Here is a 25,691-nt window from a genome sequence, read left to right as displayed (position 1 = left end):
AGCGTCATCGGAATGTAGAAACGTTCGTGACATCCGATCATTCTATCGCGAAGGGTGAACTGATGATATACTTCATTCGGGTAAATCAGGAGCCATCGAGCCTAAAGGAGTGTTTCAACATCGAATATTGTTGACATAACGTTCGAGATAACCCCTTAAAACGCACCAGGTTCGACTGGTTGTATGCTGATGAATGAAAACAACTTTCAATAATCATTTTCAGGAGATATTTTGTGACTTTCCATTCGATGCAACTAAAAGCCACTTGAATATTTGAGTGAAAATGTTTGACTTTGATAATGTCTAAATGGGAGCGCCCACCAAAGGATTCCCGATTGAACATGACGAAAATAATCGAAAAAAGCTCTATTCACTACTCAAGATCTGATTAGCCCTAAAGTTTTGTGATAAGATTTCTTCGGATTTGTTTTTCATTTTCTGGGGATAGAACTCACTGAGTTGGAAAATTTTTTGGGTGCCTCTAACTCCGAAACCATAGAAAGGATTTCGGACCCTTAACCTACCCTGCAAGTTTCAAGTTCCCAGCTCTTTTCGAGAGCAATGTTCAGATGCTAGGTAACAGCAACATGGGATGTCGCAAACATAGCTATAAATGGTAAAATGAAAAGCAGAATACGGTGACAAATGTATTTTTTTTTACAAAACATAACCTACGAAAAGCTTTATACAAAAATAAAATGATTGAAATGCATCATTTCATGCATCATGACCCGTGTAATGGATGAAGATGTTATTCTTAACTGACTTCAGTTCTGTAGCTCCTAGAGCTTAGTAGGGGGCTCCATAGGAACCAGATGGTCTTGAGGGGCCGCTTGGGTATCCTGAGAATCCAGGGGCTTGAGAAACTTGGTTGTATTGAGCTACCTGGATGGCCTGTTTGATTCCCTCAAGATCGATGCCTACTACTCTGGTGTTGTAACTTGGTACACCGTACGAGGAGGATGGTACACCGTATTGCTGAGATGGGGCTCCGTAAGAGCTGCTGATGCCACCTCCGAAACCTCCACCGATACCGCCTCCGACAGATTGGGTGTTCTGTTCTTCTTTGAGAAGGATCTGTCTGACTTGTTCCAACAAAGCTGGGTCTACTGAGGCTCCTTCGCTAGTTTGGTAACCGGAGGACACGGCTGTGTACCCGCCACCTCCGCTGAGACCGCCTCCTAGACCACCCCCGAATCCACCGCCACCAGACGGTCTGTTGTAATTGTAACCAGATGGGGGCTCGGCTACGACTACAGCCGCCAGGGCGAAAGCTAGGGCCTGGAACAAAAAACATATCAAAATGAAGCTCAAGGAAACCTAAAGTTTGGTTAATGGTTTCAACCACTTTGAAAACCACCATCTTGCTCATAAATAAATTGTCAATCCCCAAGGCAAGCCTAGTAGAATACGAGTGACTCATATCGACTGATAAAATTTGAAATTGGTAACGAAATATGAATTTCAAATTCAGTAATAACAATTTATGTAAGTGGAACTAATCTCAATAGCAGCCATCGTGGCTCTGAATTTAATTGATGATCATCAACCGCAAGTTGCATAATCTCTTGAAGAAATAACTGCATTCCGCGCATTTGGTAAAGTGAACTCGTATTTCTATAATAAACTGGGCAATGAAGGCAAATGTATTAGGAAACATCTTAGAAAGTACCATCTGAGGTGTTGTTTCTCAAGTGGAAATGCTTAATCATCAAAGAGATTTTCTATGTTGCCAAATGGGAATACTGACCAAATAAGTTACATAAGGAAATCTAGATTAGCGTAATGAAGGAGTAAAAACTTTCCTACACTTGTTTTCGTTGGAAAGGATATTGTGAATTAGTCACCTTGTCACGCAAAAGAAATCTTAAACTGCTTGGGTTCTTCAGCTTGGCATTTAGAGGCATAATGAAAATATAAATATGATAAATCAATTAGTCATTCGTTCCACTTATTGAGGAAAAATCTGGGAAATCCAGAAACGATTATAACCGTTTTGATTAATTAAAACGTTCCAAACCATAAAAATCGTAATTGAGAAAGCTGATTTGTAAAAAAAGTTTATTGAGATCGAGAGTTAACACGCTCGCTACACAAATGTTGAACGATTCAATATTTACCAGCAAATATTGAAAATAAATATTTATACCAGGCTACTGCAAGGAACGACGATGAAGTTGTTCCTTCAATTCTATCTTTCCGGCTTCAAAATATAAACGATTATAACTTGGGTCAATCGTTTCCATAAGAGTGATACTGATGCATGATCTCGTATAGTTGTTTTATGAAACGAAAGTGTCGGTTAGTGAACACGATGAGCACCCTCAAGTAATCTTACAAAATAACATAATTATCACTCGTCGAACCAACCTAGTTGAAAGCTTCCTACTCGTAATAGAAGAGAAAGTGTTTGTTTTACGGATTATCAGCATATTGTTTGTGGAGCAGTTGAGAAAACTGTTTTAGGTGCATAATGTAACTACCTACGTTTTGGGATTGTGAAAAATCGGATATTGCGAAGTTAGAAATAGCTTTTGAGTTCTCTGAGACCAGTTTTTATATTGAATATACTAAAAATTAATTATATGTTGAGTATGGAATATAGGTAGGTACTCAGAATTCCAAAGTGTCCTAACAAAAAATAGGATATACCCTTTCTGAAAGTTCTTATCATATTGCAGGCGACCAAAATATAACTGTGAGCATTGAACTTGGATCTAGTCAAACGGGAAAGTTAAACTCGGTCGTGAATTGTGGTATCAAAGAAACTGGGTTTCATGATGCCACTCAGCCTTAAACTTTCTGCAAGAGTTTTAGAGGTCAAATGACGCTTACATTTAGCGAACCGAATAAGATACGACAAAACGAATTGGAATGATTCTTCAAAGAAAATATTTTTACTGAAAACATCACATTAGTTTGGAGATTGAGTAGAAGTTGAATTGAAATTAATTCCTTTGAAATTAGGGTGAGATTCAAAACAAAACCTGTTAAAAACGATTTTGAAGTGATGAGTTTGGGTCCAAAATTGTTTACTTCAAATTCAAATTGTTCATAAGAGGCTCAGAATTTTTTATGGACCTATAAAATGTATGTGTAAAACTTTATTTGTCCTAATCCTATGGCAATCATCTTAATTCCCTGAAATTCAAGACTCGAAAATGATTATACCTAAAGTGAGGGATTCAGACACTAATTTAGCAATTATGTTTTTGGAAGGACAAAAAAGAAATTTATAACTCATCATGAGAGTCCAATAAATCAACCCATCATGAAATTCACCAAAAATTCAAAATAGCTATAAGAAAAAACGAAATGAAAAATATGAACAAAATAACTGAATGTTAATTTAAACTCTTGGATATTGGTCGAATTTTTTCCACCGAATGAATGTGTAATTTAGAAAATTTAAATTAGAAAATTTTTCAAGAAAAATGTCGAGGATTCTTGGTGATATATTTTCTACCGCTTTTTTTCATCTGTTTTCTGTTCTTGTGTTCGAGAATCACGAGCTGTTGGAAATTCACTTAAAGTTAGCACCAAATCGGTAGGTATATAGTCCAGAGGGCGGATGGTTGTCGATGACACTTTGATAACTCGCGATAAGCACAAAACACCCTGTAGATAGTTTTGATCACCACTTACCACGGAAAATCTGTTCATGATGCTTGTGTTGACTGGTCAGATGGTGACTGTGCCTTCTGACAGATCATCGGAGAGTTTTATAGTAATGAAGGAGGGTGGGAATATTCTTCTTCAGAGGATGATGATGGCATCTTTACTTTCACACATACAGCTCTGTATTCCGACGATATTCGCTCGAAGGCAATGAGTTACCGAATTTCGACAACGATCGGAAATAAGGTCACTTTGAAGAATGGCTTTTTCATTAGAATAAAAAGTGACGGTCAAGAGTGTTACTTGCAGCCAGTAGTTCATGCCACTCTAGATTCTCTTCAATATACCGTACTATGGCTGTGATTGATGTATTGGATGTTATTGGTAAAGACCCGATTGACCAATTCCGCTTTATAATAATTGTCAGTGATGGAAACGAAAATTTCGAACCACCCAAGAACTATATTAGGATAAAATTCAACTGTATGTATAAAAAACCTATAGAAATTTTCCATCTAAGATGTTTCATTTGCGAATTTATGAACAGAAAAACCCAAATAATCAGGTTTTCACCCTACTGAGAAGTGAAGATGAAAAAAATATTCAGAAGAGAATATAGTTGAAAAAAAACGAAAAACCTGTACAGAAGCATAATCACATGGCTAAGGGTTGAAAGTAACCTTTGTATTGAATTAATCTATGATTTATCATGAAATAGAATCAGTCTAAGGAGCTGATTTTTTTTTACCAGGATGTGTTTACCAAGGATTGTATTTAGGTACTTAGAATGTATGTATGGAATTTGTAAAACCATTTACTTCCTATACTGAGGTACTAGTAATAGCTGCTACACCGCTAGAACTCGAACTGAGGGTGAAAAGGTGAAATTTATATGGAACCTCATGAAAAACGTGAGAATAAGTATTTGTTTATTATAAGTATTTGTGTTACTAGGCAGATAAACACAAGATCAAGATTTCTTAGAAATTTCTTCCAAATCCTATCGATTTTAGAGTTTATTCAGAAATATGAATTTCCTAGGATTAACAAATTAGGTACATAATGGGCCATATGCATAAAGAAGTAGTAAATGCTTTCACTTTAGTTAATTGAAAGGAAATTATACATTTTATAAGCAACTGACAAAGATAGTATTATAGTAAAAGCAAATACTCTTCTTTATGCATACGACTCAATATTTATATTTCCGATAACTTATGCAGCAATTTAAGTACCTTTGCTAGCTTCAGGAATTCAGGTACAATCGATTACCTTCTCCACAAAAATTATTATAACGAGCAATAACGTACTCTTCAACATACATTAAACATTTATTGGCAGTATTATCTCATTAATGATCTGTGAAACCCACTTATCGCCTTCTACTTTAAATAAAGTTGACATCTCATGTCAATATCTGTGAAAAGTACCGAAGTGAATCAGGAGCTTATCTGCCCACTATATCCAAATCTACAGATCCGATCCAGTTGAAAAATACCTGGCTCTAATATACAGGTTCTTGGAAATTTTGGGGTGATCTGGGGAATAGTCAATTTAATGGAATTTTTTTCAACGAAACGATTACCACCAACTTTTGCACAATTCTTTTTTGTATCGGTACTCAACAATTACCTATACTGAGCTTCAATTCAATTTTATCGGTATTTTATTGAATATGGAGAGAAAATATTGAAAATGCCTTGCCTATAACTGCCAAAAATTATACAGTGGTAGATTTATGACTCATCCATTATGCAAAATCAAAATGTGATGTAGGTATTTTTCAAGGGCTCTCCAAATGTGCTAGGGGAAAAACTATACAACACAGGCATGTAAAGTTATAACAGAAAAACAGTTTTAAAAAAAATCCACATTTTACTAGTTTTCAGAATAAAATGGCTCACAGTTAACGAACAATCTTGCACTGAAAATTTCGAACTCTTAGTTCTTTTCTTTTCGAAGCTGGAGTGGGCAAATCTCAATTTGACCATTTTGGCAAAGTGATAACCCACTTGTTCTTTGAAACGAGTGCGGTAAAATCACGATGAGGAGAAAGAACACATAGGTATTTTGTGTTTATTTTCCACCACGTATGAAATCGAAATATACCTTGCAAGTGAGTGCCTCACAATAAACAAAAATAATTTTGTATTATAGACTCGAAAAAATTCATTCTTGAATGAGTTGTTATGACAAATCAATCTGGAAGTGAAAATTTCTCTCCCATCTGAAGCATTTCCGCTTTTCATTGTGTGACCAATAATTCCAAAAATGATCTCATGTACAGTTCTGATCAAAGTTGAACTAGATCTCCATCTCGAGATAAAAAAATTCTCACCGGAAAAGAAATGTATTCCAAACGTGCACAAGACGATGTGAATATGAATAAATCATGAACTCTTACTACAATCAAACAAACAATTAATATTGCACAAGATGAGTCAGTGGCAACGAATGAAAAAATCTAATTACGGAAAAGTTGGATGTTATTTCGGTGAGAAAAATAATAATGGACTTATTTTTCAGGAGTGCATGTATTGCTCCATTTCACTCTCATTTCAAGCAGAAGATTTATTGTTTCGAGAAAGGATAACAGATCGTGACATGAAATCTCAAGCTCTCTTTATCGTGTTGAATGTTTACTTTGAAAAAAATAATATGACTAAAGTAAACTTCTTAATTTTCATTTGATCATAGAACCGGTTAACCAAGTATCAATAGGTCCTCGACTATCTTGGTCGATATATCAAATAGTTCGGTGATTATAACACAAACACAGTTCGTCAAGTCAACACTTGACTTCAATTCCTTTAATTATAATTATACTGATGAAGAGAATAAAGTTGACAACCGAATTCCAATCTTCAATGTATTCATTCTCATGATGGGGAGATAACTCAATGACCAAAATCAATAACAGTATTTGAAGAAAAATTGAAAAACGGTTGAACGAAAATGACCTGAACTTTTTTGGGGATACACTTCTGTCCATACACTTAAATGAAAAAACGTCGATATTACACAGTTTCAGTAATCAGAAGAAGCGTATGCCTTGAATGGTTCAATTAACTAAATCATAAATATGTACTTGACATGTGCGTTATCCTAAATGAAATGCTAATTAGTATATTGACATTTTGTTGTCCGATTACTTTTACTACCGGAACATCTCCTACTTGAAAGGAAATCTATTATTATTTATTAGTATAGATGCATTGAACTTTCTCGCACATAACTCGTGTCATATTCATTTGAAATTTCCGAATACCTTTTTGTCGCCAATGATCATCGAGTACCTAGGTAATCGAAGGTTTTCACATTAAAACACGCGATGGATTGATTTTGAAGCAAGAAAAACGGGTTCCTCAAATTCTCACATTATTTATGATCACATTATAGGTTTCTTCAGTTTTGGAAGTTGCAAATCAAGTTTCCAATGATATCAAGTCCTGATGCTTTCTTAGAAAATTCGAAATATTCAAGGATTTAGTCTATGACGATTGGAAAATCCTCCACAAGAGTTTGTGGTATTTTGAATTTATTGAAGTCACCCTGAATATTTTGAATTTTCGAAATGGTGTCCATAAAAAATATTTATTGGTATATTTATTATCGCTTCTTATACTAATGTAGAAAAACATGCAGTAAGAATATTATGTCAAGCATTAGGTGTTATCTCAAAAATTTCGTCCCAAAAAGTTAACTGAGAATTGTACACAAGATATATCTTTTTTGCTGGAAAAAATTGTTTTTAGCAAAAATTGGCACAAATTATACAATTTGCAGCGTTTCCCTCTAGAACTAATGAACGCACGAAGCGTTTCGACTTCAATTTCCATAATTCATTGGTTCATATCAAATTACCGGTGGATTCACAATCCAATTCGTGAGAATTCTTCTAATTTGGACAAATAGTCTACAATTCACGATCACGAGATGAGATATTCTTCCAAAATCTGTGTCTCCATATTAGCAATTAACTCAGCATAATATTCATCTCATTTGGATTGCAAATGGCTTGTGATTGCATAGATAAAAGCATTGGAATTAATTTACAAAATTACAATATCAGTACTGTTACACAAGTAGCCGTCTATTGGGAGAAAGATTCGAGATGAGAATGTATTTATTAATCCACCTACATTTTTATGTCTTCCGTATACTGACCCACTAATTTTATTCAAAGAAACGGTGATTGGACTGTTACCTACATGTTATCTGTTGTCAATATTTACCCAAATAACATTGTTTAATGAGTCCTTATTCATACCGTGGTAGATATTTTTAAATTCTAAATTTGATACTTATAAATGCTTTTTCAGAAAGAGGTGAAGATTCTGGGACTTTATCACGTGGGTTTGAACGCCGATGCTGACACTAAATTCTGTAAATGTAGAACGCTCTGTTATTCGATCGATCTTTCAGTGTATCCTGTTGGTTTTTACTTTATATCCCCCGCGATTTATCTTTATTACATTCAGAAAAGAAAGTTATGACGATGTGACATTTTTTCTTTCATTGTTCGTGAGAATTACTGGAAGTGTTGAATTTTGCGGAATAAAGGTAAGGGGCAAGCTACATATGAATGAAAGAATGCTTAGAAATCGATTTATTGAATCAATATCAAGATATCATTGGCTTCGAAAACTAAAATACCTTAAATCTATGATATTTTCCGGAGAAAAGTTCCCTAGAATGTTTTCAAGAGGAAAAGTTTTCAAGTGTTCGAATTCCATTGTGATTGTTGGAAATAAAGTATCAAATGAGCTGTTAATTGTGGCTAGGATGAGTGTACATACATCCATTCCCTTTTGAACGAAATAATAGACTTCTCCTAACCGAACTTTAGTCCTGAAAGTAATATTACGTGATTCCAAGAACTTGGATGGAATTTTTCGGGATTTCAAACAATTGCAGAAAAGAGGAATCCACTCAAGTTCATCTTTTCCCCTCGAAACATAATTTCTTCATCAGTATCACTTACTTAACAGTAAAATAACCCACTTCTCGTTACGCAAGTCTCAGTTTCTCCTATGTCGTTAATTCACATGAGTCCGATGTTCCCACTGGAAACAATGAATGATTTTGTTCAATGCAAAACCGTACTTTTACCATTTCACGCACGTTTGCCCATTATTACCGGGGTTTCCGACATGGGCATAAACTCTCCGTGTTCTTCTTAGCGAAGAATCCAACCGTATAAATTGATTCGACTTTAATTTCCATATTGAGGTAAATGAAAATGCAAACATTTCATTATTGTTCATAGACACATCGAAAAAAACATTATTTCTGTATTCATGTAAAGTTCACTGAAAAGCCCAAACTGTCTTATACAGGGTGAGTTTGATTCGTACAAATATTTCAACAGTAGATTCTTGAGATCAAAAGAAACACTTTTTTCCTATACCATCTTTTTCTATTCGGCCCTGATAAAAAGATATAGCCATTTTAAGTTTTCATGATGAGCTGTGCCACCCCTGTGAAAACAAACCACACATCTGTGGATCAGAAGTGGAACAGAGTTGTATTCAGCCAAAGTACCCAATTTTTCAAACTTTACAGACACTTTTAAGTATTTGAACATCACATTACTCGAAAACGGCACATTTTACGAGAAAATACGAAGAATACTTTTAATTTACAAAACCTTCATCTATCATTACCTAGATAGCGTCCAACTTAGTTTGAAGACTTGGGTTTTTTGAATTTTTGGTATTTTTATGGTACCTACGTAATGGTCATAATGAGAAAACTGGAAGACGTGGATAGAATTAAAAATATCATTTTTCATGGATTTTCAACAGCCTGTATCTTTTAAACCGAGCCGATTCGGAAAAAAATTGTATAAAACAGAAGTATTTCCTTTGACCTCAAGAATCTACTGTTGAAAGATTTGTACGAGTCAAAAACTCACGCTATATACAAATACAGTTTATATTATCATTATCATTACCAGGGATTTTTTTGGACATAATTACAGGCATTCTTTTAGAACATGCATTTTGATCTACGGTGATTTTTCTGGAGGTGCGTGAGTCAAAAGTTCCCGAAAAGATGGGTTCAAACACCTTACAACAAACACCAAAGTATAGAATTATGCCCCCACCCCCTCCGAAAATCACTACTAGAACCGCCACTGGATGTGAAACACAATTCTCCAATGATTATTGATTAAAGTTGAAGAAACACCATCCAATAAATATTATCAGGAACTCGATGAAATCCACATTTTTTCATTGGAAATGACGACTGTATATCCAAACGAGCAATCATCTAGTGTTTCACAGATAAAAACAAGAAGTTAATCTTGTATCATTATCCGAATGAAAAAACGAACAAACCTGTGGGTTGATCGGTTGTAGCAATAACCATTCATGTACTTCGCAAGGACTCATTATGAATAGCAAGTAAATCACCGTCAAATAGTGAACATATTTTCGAGTACTAAGTTTATGTTAGAATGCACAGTCAGTGGCCAATATAGCGCAGTTCCATATAGGCAATATCATGCAGTGACCCCGTTCTCAAAATGAGTCTAAAAAGATTGCGTTGGACGAATCGTAAATTGGCGATAGATGAATCCATATAGCGCAATATCATTTTAACAACTTGGTAATAAAATTAATACGACACTTTATATACAAGCAGTGCTGTTAGAAGTTAGACTTTTCAATAGTACATAATAATGCTTATCATGGTTCGTAAAAGAATAAGTAACTTGAAATTCAAACCTTGAATTGATTATAAACAGGGAGCTGATTTTTATTGGAACATACAGTTAAACTTGTAGATTGTTTTAATTTTACACGGACGTAGACCTTACCCAATAAGTCCATGAATCTTCGAAATATTTACATGAATTAACAATTAAATCAGCAAAAATGCACGTATTTTAAAATTTTTGATCTCGGTATTTTTTCCAAAGCTGGCCAATTTTAAAATGTGGTATTATCCATTCCAATATTACCTATTGCTGTAATCCGAACGGTGGGATTGGGAGAATCATAAATTGCAGATGGAAAAAGTGAGAGCAACATAACTCATTCTCTGTTAGCCAATATTATTTCCACTAGAAATTGAAGTTGCCACAGAAGAAAAAAATTAGGTAAATGTATAATTATTAGTTGAACTTCCACCAGATAAACATCCATAGGTATGGCGCAATATGTATTCAGAAACACAATACATATAGGATTCCGTGGATATTGAGAATGCTGCAGGATATTCTACTTTTTCAATGCATCCAATCAAGTGTCTCAAGGGTAATAACTCATTACGTAATCTCGAAAAAGATACGAATTTTATTCACTGTTATTCTTGTGTCCTAACGATGTGCATGGTCTCTGGTTTGATTGATTATTTCTCTTATAAAAAAAGAAAAGGGTTTTTAGTGAAAATAGCAACTAAATATGAATTGGTGTATCAAAAATGGAAAATTCTGTTCTTTTTTAATGGGAAATCTGCTATTTGTGAAAATTACTTCTAGGTTCATTGAAGGGAAAACAGGACAGATACACACTAACGACAAGTTAGTGTGTTCTATAGGGAACATCTTATGAAATAAGAACCTCATAACATCTAAACCCTTCTGTGCAGCAACCTTTACCTTTTAAATTCAAATAGGGTGAAGGGTTAATACGATATACATCCTTAAAATGGAGTCCCTACATATTATCATACGAAAAAAATCAATTTTTTTTACAAATGTTCATATCTCAAAATTGTACATCTTTATTTACCCGAAACATAAAATTCAATCCATATTTCGAATGAGTAGCATGATATTTCTCGACTTGTATTCAAATTTTTGCCTCACATCTTCTCCCAATACAGAAATGGATAAGCAGAATTCAAACTTCAAAGATTTTCTCTTTCATTTCTATAGAAGAAGTACTGTAGTTTTGCTGCATCTAATTTCACATAGTAGGAATTGATTTAGTGAAAAAATAAGAGCCGAAAAGTTTCAAAGCTCCAGTAGTCGAAATATGGTAAAATTTCAATAACTGAATTTCGTAAGCAACCAAGAAACATTGGCTATAGACGGAAATAATTATTTTCCTAAGAAGTGTGGAAAGTGATATTTTTCCGCAACGGTCAAGCTGACGAGTGCGAAAAAAGCACTTTTCACATAAGTTAGGAACAGTGAATAGCAAGGCTTTTATGCGCACGATTTAGGAAAAGTACTGCTTTCCAAACGTCAATGCGTGTGGAAAGTAATACTTTCGAAAAGCTGGTAGGAAAAGAGCATTGTTTCACCACGAAAGCATTGTGCGTTCGGCGAACTGATGAGTACCAGTACGCTCGAAACTATCATCTCATATCGAATATTTTGATGCCTTCGGGGTTAAAATAGGTACCACAATCTACGAGGGAAGGAGTCCATGCGTTTTTTTCAAAATTAAATGAAGATTGAGCACTTTATAATTCATTCCCTTTTGTTCTGAATGTGCCTCCTGTATATGACACTAGTCTATACCCCATAACCATATTTTACCATAAGAAATATAGAGGGGAGTTGGAATAATATAACAGAAAACCTTCCAGAGGTAGAGCCCTGAAGATAGATTTTATTTATTTTCTACGAAACTACCGTATATAAAATCATGAAATTCGGCATGAATCTTCTTACTTAATGCCTGAAACTACATCAGTGTTAGTACGTTTGAAGGGCTGTAGCCCTGTCGAGAAACATTTCTCTAAAAATAATTATCTCTAGGCCTGCTAATATTTTTGACCATAGAATACGAAGGTGAATCACCAACTCTGCGACACCCTGTATGACCTGTCTCAATACGTTCTGGGCTGGGGTATTACAATAATCGGAAACCTAACTAAACATTATACAACGCAAAGAGTTGAGTTCACGTATTCTCACTTCAATTAAACAAGAAAAGAGGAATGGATATCTTGATGAAAACCAAATCCAGAATCGTAAATGAATAGTAATTATACTATCGAATAACCATAAAGATAAACACCAAACCCATTTTCCAACGGGGGTATCCCTGCCTCCGAAAATTCAGCGAAAAAAAATTTAGAAATCATTGATCGCCACGGAAGGTAAAGCAAGTGAAGGGAACGTTTTGCGCCGAAGAGTTCAAAGGTCACGGGTCAATCGATGGTATAGCTATTTCAGGAGATAGACGAGAGTCGAGGAAAGTGACTGATGGTTATACGAGATATATCCTCACAAGAATTCGCCTCTTCAATTGGGATTCAATGTTCATTTCCACATTCCCATCATTCAATACGTAAGTATCGTAAGATGATGGACTACGACTGTTTGAGTAGAAAATGAAGTAGGAAGCATTTCACTATTCGATCGACGTGTGTACATTCCTCAACCTCAATCGGATCGTTCTTTTCCTCAAAGGCCTACCTCGATTTTACTGGAACTTTTGGGTTGAGCACCCAGGAGGTTATAGTGTTTATTATCAGTGTGTCCCTATGTACTTAAGGAATGATTTTGACAATTCGAAAATATGCTATCAGAAATATTCACTGCTTTAACTTCCAAGCAATTTTTGTTCGAAATAATCCCCAGCTCCAAAACAAGCTATTAAAGTAATTTCGCCTCCATCTACTACTGTTATGTTTTACAAAGTATAACTACCTCTAGTTAAGGCGTCAAAATTATGCCTATAAGTATGTTAACAACTTTAATCCGTGGTCGCGACATTGACGATTATAGTTCATACTTGTGATCGATGAATGTTATTAGAGACAAGGGCAGTTCCAGTGGTGGTAGGCCATGGTCCCCATGGAACTTGAGAGAAATATTTATTTGAATATCGAAAAATTTTATTTTTCTCCTCAAATAAGAATAAGGCTTATATAACAATTATAAAGATAAACCTATTTATTTCATATCAACAAACACCTTATAGAATTTCAAATATACAATTATGCCCTCACCCCAAAATCTCTTCTGGAACCGCCACTGCGCAGAGCTCGATAAAATTGCGAGAGTTCTAGAAGATTTGCTCTTTTAGAATATATGTATCACATTAAGATCTACGATAATTTTCCTGGAAGATACGCTACTCTTAAGTTGACCTTGACCTTTGCTGTCAAGAATGAGCAAGGGGTTAGACCCCCTAACATGACCTATTTTCTACTCTATCTAAAAATCAGGATGTTCTATTACTGCCTTAGTATATGGAGTGCATAGAATTTGTTCTGAAGACTCTAGAAAACCAAACAGTTGATGATTCAATAGAGAATTGCACTCCAGAGAGCTCTTCGAAGTCAACTCGAAAATGAAAAGTGGAAAAAAAAAATATTTTCTCCTAAACTGGGCCGGATATTTGAAATTTTGGTATGAAAATATAGGTTTTCGAACACGCTGAATCTATTGCCAGCATGCCAGCCGTTTCGAAAGCCTATCTCCCTTCGTTGAGATTTCCATCTAGGAAATGGCATTTTTCAAATATTGCGAATTCCACTTGACAATTCGTCAAGACCGAACGGATATGCGGAAATGGATAAAATTCTCAGATTTGTTACTAGAAGAGTTGCTCTTTCAGAATATGTATCACGTTTGGATCTACGATAAGTTTTCTGGAAGATAAATTACTCTAAAGATGACCTTCGAAAATTCCCAAAAAGATGGGGTCAATTGAAACTTCCTCAAGATCGAACGGTTGTGCCAAAATGGATGAAATTCTCAGATTTGTTACTAGAAGAGTTGCTCTTTCAGAATATATATCACGTTTAGATCTACGATGGTTTTCCTGGAAGATAAATTACTCTAAAGATGATTCGAAAAATTCCCAAAAAGTTGGGTTCAGTTAAAACTTCCTCAAGATCGAACGGTTGTGCTGAAATGGATGAAATTCTCAGATTTGTTACTAGAAGAGTTGCTCTTTCAGAATATGTATCACGTTTAGATCTACGGTAAGTTTTCTGGAAGATAAATTATTCTAAAGATGACCTTCGAAAATGCCCAAAAAGATGGGGTAAATTGAAACTTCCTCAAGATCGAACGGTTGTGCCGAAATGTATGAAATTCTCAGATTTGTTACTAGAAGAGTTGCTCTTTCAGAATATGTATCACGTTTGGATCTACGATAAGTTTTCTGGAAGATAAATTACTTTAAAGATGACCTTCTAAAATTCCCAAAAAGATGGGGTCAATTGAAACTTCCTCAAGATCGAACGGTTGTGCCAAAAAGGATGAAATTCTCAGATTTGTTACTAGAAGAATTGCTCTTTCAGAATATATTTCACGTTTAGATCTACGATAATTTTCCTGGAAGATAAATTACTCTAAAGATGACCTTCGAAAAATTCCCGAAAAGTTGGGTTCAGTTAAAACTTCCTCAAGATCGAACGGTTGCGTCGTTGTGTATGAAATTCTCAGATTTGTTACTAGAAGAGTGACTTTTTAAGAATATGTATCACCTTCAGATCTACGATAATTTTTCTGGAAGATAAATTACTCTAAAGATAATTTTCGAAAAATTCCCAAAAAGATGGGGTCAATTGAAATTTCCTCGAGACCGAACGGTTTTGCCGAAATGGATGAAATTCCCACATTTATTACAAGAAGAGTTGCAGTTTCAGAATATGTATCACATTCAGATCTACGATAATTTTCCTGGAAGATACGCGACTCTTAAGTCTCCCAAAAAGAAGCCGCATTTACCAACTACGAATTCTATCGATCTCTCTACCATTTATACAAACACTTTTCCTGGTGATGGTGATGGTAGCTCAAATATATAAGGAAAAAACCACACGCAGTAATGCAACACGGTGTTTTCCTCTTAATGTCAATTTACATGTGACCTTTCTTCTCGCAAAAGATGTCTTCCCGTACTCAGACGAAGAGTGGATAATTGGCATCGCGCACCGTCGCCTTTAAAAAGAACGGTCAGTTGTGATATTCTCGGTTTTGAGCACTTTCTCCTCTATATAATAACACCAGTCCTGTAATCATGAGGTTTCAGATGATCACTGCGGTCTCAGTAGGTCAGCATTTTCGTTCTTTCCTCCGGGACAACTTTCATGCAGCACCAGTACCATCTCACGTATCGTTATATAATTAATTAACCGACCTTGATCTCATGTTTTACCTCAATTAACTGGCCAGGTATGTAAAAGTTTGTTCATGCCCAGGAGACGCCCTGAAAATTATCATGTTTCAGGCAGCGAATCAGTCTAGACGATTTTTTCACGTTTTTCCAGCTGTCAGTATCATACATCAGACGTCTTCAAGTCAGGAAATTATGGACTGAAACGCAGCCAATAAGGAAATGGTTATTTTCCTCATAGGTGCGCCAAACGTCACTTTTCCGCACGACCCGAGGCGGAGGTGGGTTTTTGCGTGCGGAAAAGGCACTTTTCGACCGTGTAAAGAACAATATTCACCAAAGGAAGGAAAAAGGCGCAGTTGTGAGAACAGCTCTGATGGGGGACACAATAGACCTTAAGGTCGAAGTGAAATGTACCCCCTTAACAAATTATAAACTAAACTATAAAGGAGGGACAAACCTTTTCATTACTAAACATTACTTTTCATTACTGATGCAAAGAAAAGTATTCATATTTGTCCATTCTAACTAACAGAAACGAAGGAACAATGTGATATAATGTGTCAGAGTCGACAGAGGCACACTTGACTATTTCTTTTTGTGTTAAAACTGTCATACAAATGTCGAAGATAGAACCCTTATTTTTTCAAACATAGTAATGAAGATGGCTGTGGTAGATCGACGAACGTGCGCAAATGTCGACTTTAAAGCTGTGGGGCCATGCATGTAATTCTCAGTTTTGATCCATTGTCACCTACCTCGGGTCAGTTCAGCGCGTCATAGCAACTGCTTTAGGATCGCATCCCTCTCTTTCAATTTCCAGTAAGAAGTGAAGGTTCTCTAGATTAAAAAAATAGAAATGATTCTATAGAAAATAATAATTGGAATACGGAGTTTGTTCAATGGGAACTCATTAATTAGAAAAATAAAATAATGGGACATTTTTTCGAACAAAATCATCTCAAAACACGACATCTGTTATACCCAAGATTTCCCATGCATTTCATACTGAACAAGTTCTCACACCGGGCAAATTTCTGTGATTGACAAGGAGGTAGTTGTTAAATAGAAGAAGAGTAGGTTTTTTTCACAGCGTTCTTCATTCAATCGCGAGTTTCCGGTTCCGTCATGTTTGGCGTTGGTGAAAGGACTGTTTGCGGATCTATTATGGGTGAATCAGAACCAGAATATCGTCTTCATTTCCCCTAGTATAAGTGTTGCTACGTGGTTCTATCAGAAAAAGCTGCGAATCATGATTGCAAATGTCTTTTTATTGTTATATTGGAAAAACCAAACGCAGTTCCTATATTGTTTTAACCACTTTATTCAGCGTAACATGAAGAACACTATATTCAAACAGCATTATTTCATTTTCTTATTGTCCTAATCTGACAACTGACAGATTCAAACTTCATAAATGAGCCAACAAACTTTGAAAACATTTTTTTTCGAAAAAGAATCGATTGGTTCAACTATTTCCCTTATATCCTCATATATTAGGTACTCAGGGTGTCCTCTCTCATTGAAAGATTGAAATAGGTAATGTTTATCTCACTTCACTGCACACAGTGAAGGAACGAATTCTGATGCGAGTTGCATCTCAAATCGAATTCCAATGGAGTTAGATTTTTGTTATCTAGAATAACTGGTCATATGTATTTATATTACATAATATCCGTTATTTTAACTAATAAAATCACCCGTTGCTTGCGTAAATTGGTGAAAGGATTATTACATCACTGTGATCGTCCTTTATTTCAATTTGGGTAATTATTCACCACATTTTTGGTGATAGTGAAGAATATCTAAGTATAGATATTCTTCACAAAAAATTTTAAAAACACCACATATAGTAATATGTGGTGTTTTTAAAATTTTTTGTTTTCAACAGAAGGTAGATCTGTTCAAAATAAACCATTTAATGAAAAATTCCCTATACAAAACTTTCAAAATGAATAATTCGAAAAAACCATTGAAAAATAGATCCTAATACGACCCTGAATCGTTTGTAATTTGAATTTTATCCCGTTATGACTTATGTTTACCCGAATTTCTGGGACTTTATGGACTGACAGCTGTGAAATGCCGACTTGTCACATTTGCTGAGGTTAGATTAGTCACAGCCTTCTATAGTCTCTATAGACGGCTGTGAGGATAGTCATCTCTCTTTTCCTGCGGCCGGCGCTCGTCGCCTTCCAGTTCCGTACTTAAAATCGCATTGGACTTGGGTGGAGGATAACTCCACCATCTTGAATATTTTATATAGGAGATTTTTGGTGAAGTTATTAATGTCATTAGTCCTTTCTTCTGTTGAAAAAGAGACTCACCTTCGAAAACCACTTGTAACATGACATAAATATTGGCAACTTTGCCAAAAAGTCGAGAAGTTTACAAGTAAAATCGAGAGATTTATAATGCATGTCTAGGAACAACAAAAAAACCAGTAATTGTCCATAAAATATAAATTTATTTGGCATTTATCAAGTTTCAAATTGTCAATATCACAAAATATCATTAAAAACTATAATTTAATTCAATCAATAGAATTCCCAATCACATAATAAAAATCACTATGAAAATTATATGAACGACGCTTGAATGTGATAGCTTTGATCATTCAATATTCAGTAGAGCTTCAACTTCTTGAGGTTCGAAGACATGAAAATATCTTTTCGTTCCTTATGATGGTGGGAAAACTGAAGATGATATTCAACAAATGTTTCGCTAAAAAAAAGATAATAAGACCGAGTTCAATATCGATATAAAGGGAGCATACTCAGAATGTTTTTCAGTTATTGTCGACTAAAATGTCCTCATCTTCGACAAGTTTATGATGATGGAGCATAAACAATTTAACCTTTGATTCAGAGTTATGTGTGAGATTAGCCCCATAGAATTCGGACAGATAGAAGCTTTTGCTCTTATTGCATTCATGGAACAGCCCAATTCTTTTGAAGAACTTTGATTCCATATTATCTAAATTCAAGTATTCCATCCTCACTATATCTGATTCGAGTACATCCACATATAGAGAGTAAACGATGTTATGACTGCATATTGTTTCAATCAAGGTACCATAAGAGTTGTTCGGTAATTCATCCACTTTTTTCGGTATCAAGACACCATCAATAAGTTCGAGTTCAACCAACTTTCTTCCTGCAAAAGGTGTAAATCTGTCTGTAATTTCGATTCAGAGTGAACAATCATAAATTTCTAAAAAGAATTTCGATTAGGCAACGGATTAGGTACTCTTTATAGTGACAACACATAGATATTCATTAAGACTTTTCCATCGTCCATTTTCAAGTGAAACAAAACAACGAAATATCGAAGGTTTGTCAAAACGGATTCAGCTATGCCAATCGGGTAACGCCGATGATCTATCAGTAGCATACCCCAAGTACGGCAAATGACATTCTGCCTACCCTGTGTATTGAACCCACAATACTACATCAATATAATGGGCAGTAACAATTGAAGAGGAAGTTCATAACGTTCGGTCCCTATTTCTTGGGTCGGCATTGCCGACCCTGCTTATATTCGTATAGTCGTGTTCTGTGCTGCTTACTATAACAAACCGCCACTGGGTCTTTATATAATGGCGAAAATGTAATGAAAAATTCCCAGATTGAAACAGCAGTCTCCTTATTCGGAGTCATCTGACTGACAGTTGACACTGTGACTAGTCAAAACAATTGAATTATTTGGAGAATCGCGTAAAGATCTCCGATGACGTTCTAGAACGAGTCCTTCCTTTATCCACATTCATTTCAACTGCCTAGAAGACATAGTTAGCGAGTTTGACATGCAAATCGGTTAACGAATCTTGTTGTTTAACCATGCGCTTACCGATTTCGAGCCAGATCATCTCAGAAACTTATTTATACGTAGATGGAATTGTTTGATTTCAACCTCATAAATCATGCCACAATCGGCAGAGCCGAACGTTTCCACAGCAGATATCCACCTCATTATGAATAAAACAACACTATGGTCCTCACCTTTCAAAAATAAGTTCCCTCTGTAGGAGAACATTGATAAAAGAGCATATTCCTCTAATTGTACTGTCTCGCAAATCTTCACTCTACGCCACTCTTGTCCATTTTCATTACGAAAAAAATAGCCACACTTCCCATCAAAATCTAAGATGAAAAGACACTCGTTGAAATTACAACATTTCGATTGTAAATATTGACAAGGAAGATGGATTTTTCGTGGTCCCCATTTTCCTGAAATCAAAATATCGTTGGGGAAATTATCGAAAATAACACGTGTAAGAAAAATTTTCGGATATTACGTATGGATGTTATGTATCTGAATTAATTTCGATTGTTCAAGAAGACAAAGTTACAATTTATTTTATGGAAACAATTATTATTATTGAACGGGATAAATGGATTATGGATGTGTCTTTTCGAAATATAAAAGTGATGGTGTCGTTTGAAAGGATCAGAATTTCAAAGTTTTATCGATAGATTGAACAAAAATTGATTCCTTCGAATGTCCGCACGCAATAACATCGGTCAATATGACAATGAACTTATCCAAAATGAGATAGACGAACCTGTTTTAAAGTTGAAGAACAACATACTATTTTCTTTGATTCTATATGGTCCAGTACCTCCAATAACATAAAGGATATCTCCAATCAAACAAGATTTGAAATGTCTTCTCTTGATTGCAGAGCTGCAAAGAATTCTTCCATTAGTGATAAGGATTCTCGGAAAAAACGGTGCAAATTTAGGAGTATCATTGCAAACCTTTAGGACTTTTCCAATTTCCGATATTTCAACACAAAACTAAAAGTAAGTTTCATGATCAAATTTAAGTTCCCTTTTATTTTGAAGCTTCCCTTTGTCCTACTAAAAATGAAACTAGAGAAAGCTTGAAATTGAAGGACTTTAAAATTGTAGTCTTGAGAAATAAACAGTTTCTTTCAAGGCTTCATCAGCGATTTCCTTCAAAAAACGGTGGATAACTCGAAAACTATTAGCGATAGGTATTATAAAATGCATAAAATAAACGTGTCTAATAGGCCATACCCTGTATGAAAGGGTTAGACAATCCCAATCAAACTTAACAAGAAACTTTGCGGTTTTGTAGGAAAGTGTAAAGATCGAAATATTGTCTGAAAAAAATCAATCCTCACCTATATTTTGTATCGATCAATTTCTGTTCCTCCAAATCGAATTTATACATTCGATCATTCCATGCTCCGCTTCCCATCACATACTCTCCGCCAAAAATATAAATCTTCGTTTTATGAACTTGAATCTCAAAGCCAACCAATTGCTGTATACTACTAGGTATAGTGGCGACTTTCTTCATATAAGAATCTTTACGACGACCTGAAATGCTGAACTATTCAGATCATAATCATGTGCCAATACAAATCACATGTCGTAAATGTAATACACATCGAAATTTAGACGGTGTAAAACAGACAAGTAAAATGAAGTCCAAATTTATTGATTCCCATCAGAGGGTCAAAAACGGTGGAAATCTTTTTTTTTCCACACCCGGGCATTTTTATCTACTTTCCCTCAATCGTTACAATTTCGAAAATGAATTTATCCTAGGCTGTTGGCGAAAGTGACTTTTCCCGCACTAGTGCGGATTTTGCGGCCGAATCTAAATTCCGATGACGCCAAAGTCGTTAAGTTGGCCGCTGCTAGAGGCTGTTTCTAGGTATTTCTTTTACCCGACAGACTGATCCCGATGCTCGTAAATAAAATATATATGGCATACTAATAAGTGCTCAAGAGAAGATATGGGAGTGAAAAAGACTCTGCAGAAAGTGCGCCTTACGCTGGAAATCCCGACCAAGTTCGCACCCTCTAACCACCGAAAGAGGAGATTACATTCCATAAGTGGTGGTCCCTGTATTCAAAAGGGCAGAAGATTGTGCATGGGGTAACTAGGGAGGAGGCAAGAAACGTTTTCAGTGTGTTTGCTAATTGTGCAGCAGATCTTCAAATATCCAGAGGTATTGCTGTCCATAGGGTTCTCCAAGAAATTCGGTCAACTCCCAGCAATGCGGGAGCAGAATCCAGAGGTTCGAAAGGTGCTACAGTTGAGCAAAGGCCATTTACCTGGTTACCAAGTAGCGTTTCTGAGATAAACCGTCCTATGATTTCGTGACCAAATGTCTTTAAAATGGGGACAATGTATAAGGATCCTAGGCCGGACCTGTCGCTGCGATCGCGCAGTGACGCGCGGGTCGCATTCGGGAAAAGCTCCCGAAAGAACTTTCTGGGACAGAGACAACAGGTTGTATCTGCTGTGGGAATAGAAATACGCGATTCGCTGAAACAGCTAATCAGTACAGTAACAGTACACGATAGCGGTGAGCGACCAACAAGTAGAAGTGGTGTGAATAATTCAGTAATAGTGTAAATAAATTAGATTAAACGAACTTAAGACTATTTTCATTACAATATTTGTTCTCCAATATAGCAACCTGTTTTCAATATCCTTCCAGTTACCCTCATATAATCTACTAAACAACAGTAATTTGATAATACTACCCAGACATGTATGGTGAAACAGGCTTAGTCGGGTTTTTTTTTAATATTAGTCTTTTTAATGTTGGAAGTCAGTTGTATAATAATGCTTACCTTGATAAAATATCTCAAATTTGTGTTTAAGATTCAGAACACACAGGTAATTAGGTAGATATCTTCCTCGAGGGGTAAGCCAGGAGAAAGCTATCTGAGAATTTTTATTGTCCATAGCCACATTTTTACCACACTTAAAATCGATAACATATTCCAGAATTTTACCAATATTTGGGTACCTTAATATTTCATCATGACACTTGATTTTTTTAAGTTCTGGTACTGATATATCTTTGAAATTTAAAACAGATCCTAAAATTTCTTGAAAAGGTACCTCATCTACACTTTGATGATTTGAATAAATCCACTCTAACACAGAATTAAATACATGTATTTCTTTGTAAGTCTGCAGATTAATATGACTTAAATAACTCATAAGTTGAGATAACTCTAGATTATTGATTAAACCATGATGCCTTTGATAATTGAAGTTTGTCAAACTGATGCTCTTTGCTTTCCATATTAATGGAAAAGCTGAAATTGATTTCAGTTCCATCCATATTTGAAGGCAGTTATTTTTTGAAAGAGTCCTAATTGCTTCTTTGGCTAATTCCTCCTTTAATTTGTCAAAAAGAAACATATCACTCAAAGTTATAACTTTGGTAATGTCAGATATTTTATTCAAATATACTTTGTCTACCAACAATCGCAGCAATTCTTCCATTGTTTCCCCATCAACTTCCTACAAATGATAATTTACTCTAAATTTGAATGGACTTTTGAAATATCTCTAAAATTGATATTGCTTATAAGCAATATCTAAGCTAAGGAAATTACCTTAAGAGTAATAGTTTTCTCGTTACTTTCTTTGAAATTCCTGGTAAACATTGCATGAAAATAATGACTATGTAACTTCAGTGTTACTTTGGAACATAATATTTTTCGATCCTCAACCAGAAGTGTTATTGTATCCTCGGGGTTAGAACATAGTTTTTGGGACATAGGTTCAGAACTCATCTTTTTTACGATTAAAACACGAAAGTATTATACACAACCACAATAACCACATTCACTTGGATAAAAAAAATATCAAAAAAAGGCCATAGACAAAAAGGCCTGCTCCAAAAAGCATCTAGAAATGTAAACAAATTTTGAATATCTAACCTCTTCAGTTTGACATATCATAAAACTTGCCATCTTCTTCTTTTAAAGCCGGAGTCAACGGTCAACGCTCTTGTTTCCCCTTTCCTTGTAACCAAAGATTATAGACTATAGATCAGAGATATAGAATATAGAATATAGATATAGATATATCTCTGCTATAGATATACTCTATAATCTTTGCTTGTAACGCTTGTAATCAAAAGAAGAAAGGCAGGATCTCTATGGTCGTGTTTTTTTGTCTTTTGTCAACTTGTCTTGTTAGCTTTGCATTTTTATAATTTTTATTATTTTTTTATTTATAAATGACTGTAAACTAATATGAATAATGCACTCTGCAGATAAATTAATTTGATTATCATTTTCGTAAACTAGGTGAGTACCTACGATTTTTTTCACTGAGCTACCACGATTCTTCCAAAAAATACTTACCAAATTAATAACATAATTAATTAGAATGTTTTCCTCAAGGGAACTCGAGATGTATATTCATCATTGATTTTCTTGAATAAAGGACAAGAAATTAAAGCCTACATTCTGAACTGAGGTGAAGCAATTATTGAACCTAGTAGCAGAGAAAAACTCTGCTAGTAGCTAGTAACATGTTGGACCTTGACGAAGAAGAAAGAATCCAAGAATCATTGGATATCTTGGATACAGCGATAACCCAGCAGAAGTAAAAGTTAATTTGATATTGTCTGCGATTTGTTGAAAATGATTGTTTTTCAGGAGGATTTTTTTTAATGACATGGCCAATTATTCTCCAAAAGCATCAATACCTATAAAGGAGAGAATGAAAAGATTTCTTTATAACAATTTAAACAGCGATGATGAATATTTAATGGAAGTAAAGAGGAAAAGTCTGCTCATGGAAAAACATTCAAACTATACTATATTAAATGATGCGGTTAAAATGAATGACTCAAGATATGTTGAAGCATTGATAAAATCAGGTGCACCTTTAGATAATCCCGATAGGAATCAGATGACTCCTTTGGAAATTGCAATATCAACCAACAACTATGAATTATGTGCTATGCTATTGTACTATGGTTGCAGTAGGTTTCGTTCAAGGTTTTCTTCTCATCTAATATATGCTATATGTACTGGAAGTAATCCAGATATTCAATTATTACTTCTTAAATATGAGCCAAATTTAAATGTTTGTTTTTTAAAAGCAAGCCTTCTGTTTGTTGCAATAAAACACAGTCACTTTTTAATTCCTCACCTTTTGAATTGTGGTGTGCATGTGGACTTCCAAAAAACTTTTTATTTCATATTGAGGAACCCTGTACCACTTGATTATTTTCAACTGTTTTGGAAAAAATTCGACTATGATGAATGGGAAGAAGACTGTTATGAATCTGTTTTACTTGCTGCTTTGAAGTCTAAAAGTCCATCTAATAATTTATGGCAAGGATATCTTCGTATAATTATTGAAGATCCTAGAATTGGTTGTATTTTAGAAAGACACGACACAATACTCATTCCCTTTTTAGTTGATCAGTATTGTCGTAGAAACATTCCTGAATCCAAATATTATGATTTAATATGTATATTATTAAGTCATGGTTGTAGAATGAATTTTGAGGTAATGGATAGGGTATTATATTTTTATCTAGGATGGGAGTCTCCTACATATAAACTATTAAGGCACATGGAAATAATTGGGTTGGATAAAAAATATTATTATAGATCCTTCGGCCTAATTCAATTCTGTTTTCAAAAACCACTGGCATCTATTTTGCATAGTTTTTTTAATAGCAAGGGATCAACTACTTCGCCAGATTTTGAAGATTTCGAAAAATTTTTCACAGTTACCGGAGCCTTGAGAAAATGTCTGGAAAGCGGAAATCTACCAAGTACTGATGAAGATTGTTCTGAAAGAACAGTTCCGCCTCTATTAGAATTAGCAAGAAATCGGTCAAGGGATTTCATTTGTATGAAGTACAAAATTGTGAATGCTGGTAAATATATAAGTGTTGTGAAACATTATTTGAATTTACCTGATAAATTGAAAACTATACTTACTTTTGACTGTCCACTTTATTGAAAAAGACTGACCGAATTTCAGTTAAAGCTTTTCAATCGATTCAGCAGAAATGGCTGGAGACATATTTTTGATAGCAAAATGTGAAAAAAATTAATACACACATAAGATGAAGCTAAGCTCCTTCAGTTCATTTGGAATATTACAATGTGATGCTAAGATTGAAAAACTTATTCTGTTATTCTCTAGAATAAGGTATAATTAAATTGATGTTCCTTGCATTTTGTACTTTTATAAAAAATAAACGAGTTGAATAATCTAATGTCA

The 25,691-nt window shown here is 34.9% G+C and overlaps 3 protein-coding genes across 7 annotated transcripts; 1 reads left to right on the top strand and 2 right to left on the bottom strand.

Moving 5' to 3' along the window:
* Window positions 1–634: 634 nt before the first annotated feature.
* On the bottom strand, window positions 635–10,053 carry LOC123315305 (putative glycine-rich cell wall structural protein 1). Of its 2 annotated transcripts, none has more exons than XM_044900953.1 (2): window positions 9,963–10,053; window positions 635–1,281 (listed from the first exon to the last, which is right to left on the bottom strand). In XM_044900953.1, the coding sequence occupies exons 1-2, from the start codon at window positions 10,014–10,016 to the stop codon at window positions 790–792; spliced, it is 546 nt and encodes a 181-aa protein (XP_044756888.1). In that variant the 5' UTR covers window positions 10,017–10,053; the 3' UTR covers window positions 635–789. The 2 variants fall into 2 exon arrangements, with proteins under 2 accessions (XP_044756888.1, XP_044756889.1); XM_044900954.1 differs by lacking the exon at window positions 9,963–10,053 and adding an exon at window positions 3,646–3,926.
* Window positions 10,054–18,103: 8,050 nt separating this feature from the next.
* LOC123315599 (kelch-like protein 6) lies at window positions 18,104–23,309 on the bottom strand. The gene is made up of 7 exons (XM_044901354.1): window positions 23,051–23,309; window positions 22,274–22,955; window positions 20,806–21,004; window positions 20,221–20,342; window positions 19,658–19,885; window positions 18,433–18,812; window positions 18,104–18,380 (listed from the first exon to the last, which is right to left on the bottom strand). Exons 1-6 carry the CDS (start codon window positions 23,228–23,230, stop codon window positions 18,445–18,447), a joined length of 1,779 nt encoding a protein of 592 aa, XP_044757289.1. The 5' UTR covers window positions 23,231–23,309; the 3' UTR covers window positions 18,104–18,380; window positions 18,433–18,444.
* Window positions 23,310–23,615: 306 nt separating this feature from the next.
* Window positions 23,616–25,686, top strand: LOC123315469. 4 transcript variants are annotated; one of them, XM_044901165.1, is made up of 4 exons: window positions 23,616–23,749; window positions 23,846–24,050; window positions 24,104–24,432; window positions 25,192–25,686. In XM_044901165.1, exons 2-4 carry the CDS (start codon window positions 23,977–23,979, stop codon window positions 25,425–25,427), a joined length of 639 nt encoding a protein of 212 aa, XP_044757100.1. In that variant the 5' UTR covers window positions 23,616–23,749; window positions 23,846–23,976; the 3' UTR covers window positions 25,428–25,686. The 4 variants fall into 4 exon arrangements, with proteins under 4 accessions (XP_044757100.1, XP_044757096.1, XP_044757097.1 ...); XM_044901161.1 differs by having other exon boundaries at window positions 24,104–25,686; XM_044901162.1 differs by having other exon boundaries at window positions 23,623–23,749; window positions 23,831–24,050; window positions 24,104–25,686.
* Window positions 25,687–25,691: the final 5 nt, after the last annotated feature.

This window comes from Coccinella septempunctata, chromosome 6 (assembly GCF_907165205.1).
Source record: "Coccinella septempunctata chromosome 6, icCocSept1.1, whole genome shotgun sequence".
Lineage (NCBI taxonomy): Eukaryota > Metazoa > Arthropoda > Insecta > Coleoptera > Coccinellidae > Coccinella > Coccinella septempunctata.
The sequence above is the reverse complement of the archived record's forward strand: the minus strand, read 5'-3'. Positions and strand labels throughout refer to the sequence as shown.

Coding starts and splice junctions, on each gene's coding strand:
- LOC123315305 (XM_044900953.1), bottom strand. CDS start 10,016: ATGAGTCCTTGCGAAGTACATGAATGGTTATTGCTACAACCGATCAAC. Junction 1,282..9,962: donor TACAACCGATCAACCCACAG/GTTTGTTCGTTT, acceptor TTTTTGTTCCAG/GCCCTAGCTTTCGCCCTGGC.
- LOC123315599 (XM_044901354.1), bottom strand. CDS start 23,230: ATGAGTTCTGAACCTATGTCCCAAAAACTATGTTCTAACCCCGAGGAT. Junction 21,005..22,273: donor ATTTGAGATATTTTATCAAG/GTAAGCATTATT, acceptor TCAGCATTTCAG/GTCGTCGTAAAGATTCTTAT. Junction 18,813..19,657: donor AGGGAACTTATTTTTGAAAG/GTGAGGACCATA, acceptor CACCTTTTGCAG/GAAGAAAGTTGGTTGAACTC.
- LOC123315469 (XM_044901161.1), top strand. CDS start 23,977: ATGTTGGACCTTGACGAAGAAGAAAGAATCCAAGAATCATTGGATATC. Junction 24,051..24,103: donor ACAGCGATAACCCAGCAGAA/GTAAAAGTTAAT, acceptor ATTGTTTTTCAG/GAGGATTTTTTTTAATGACA.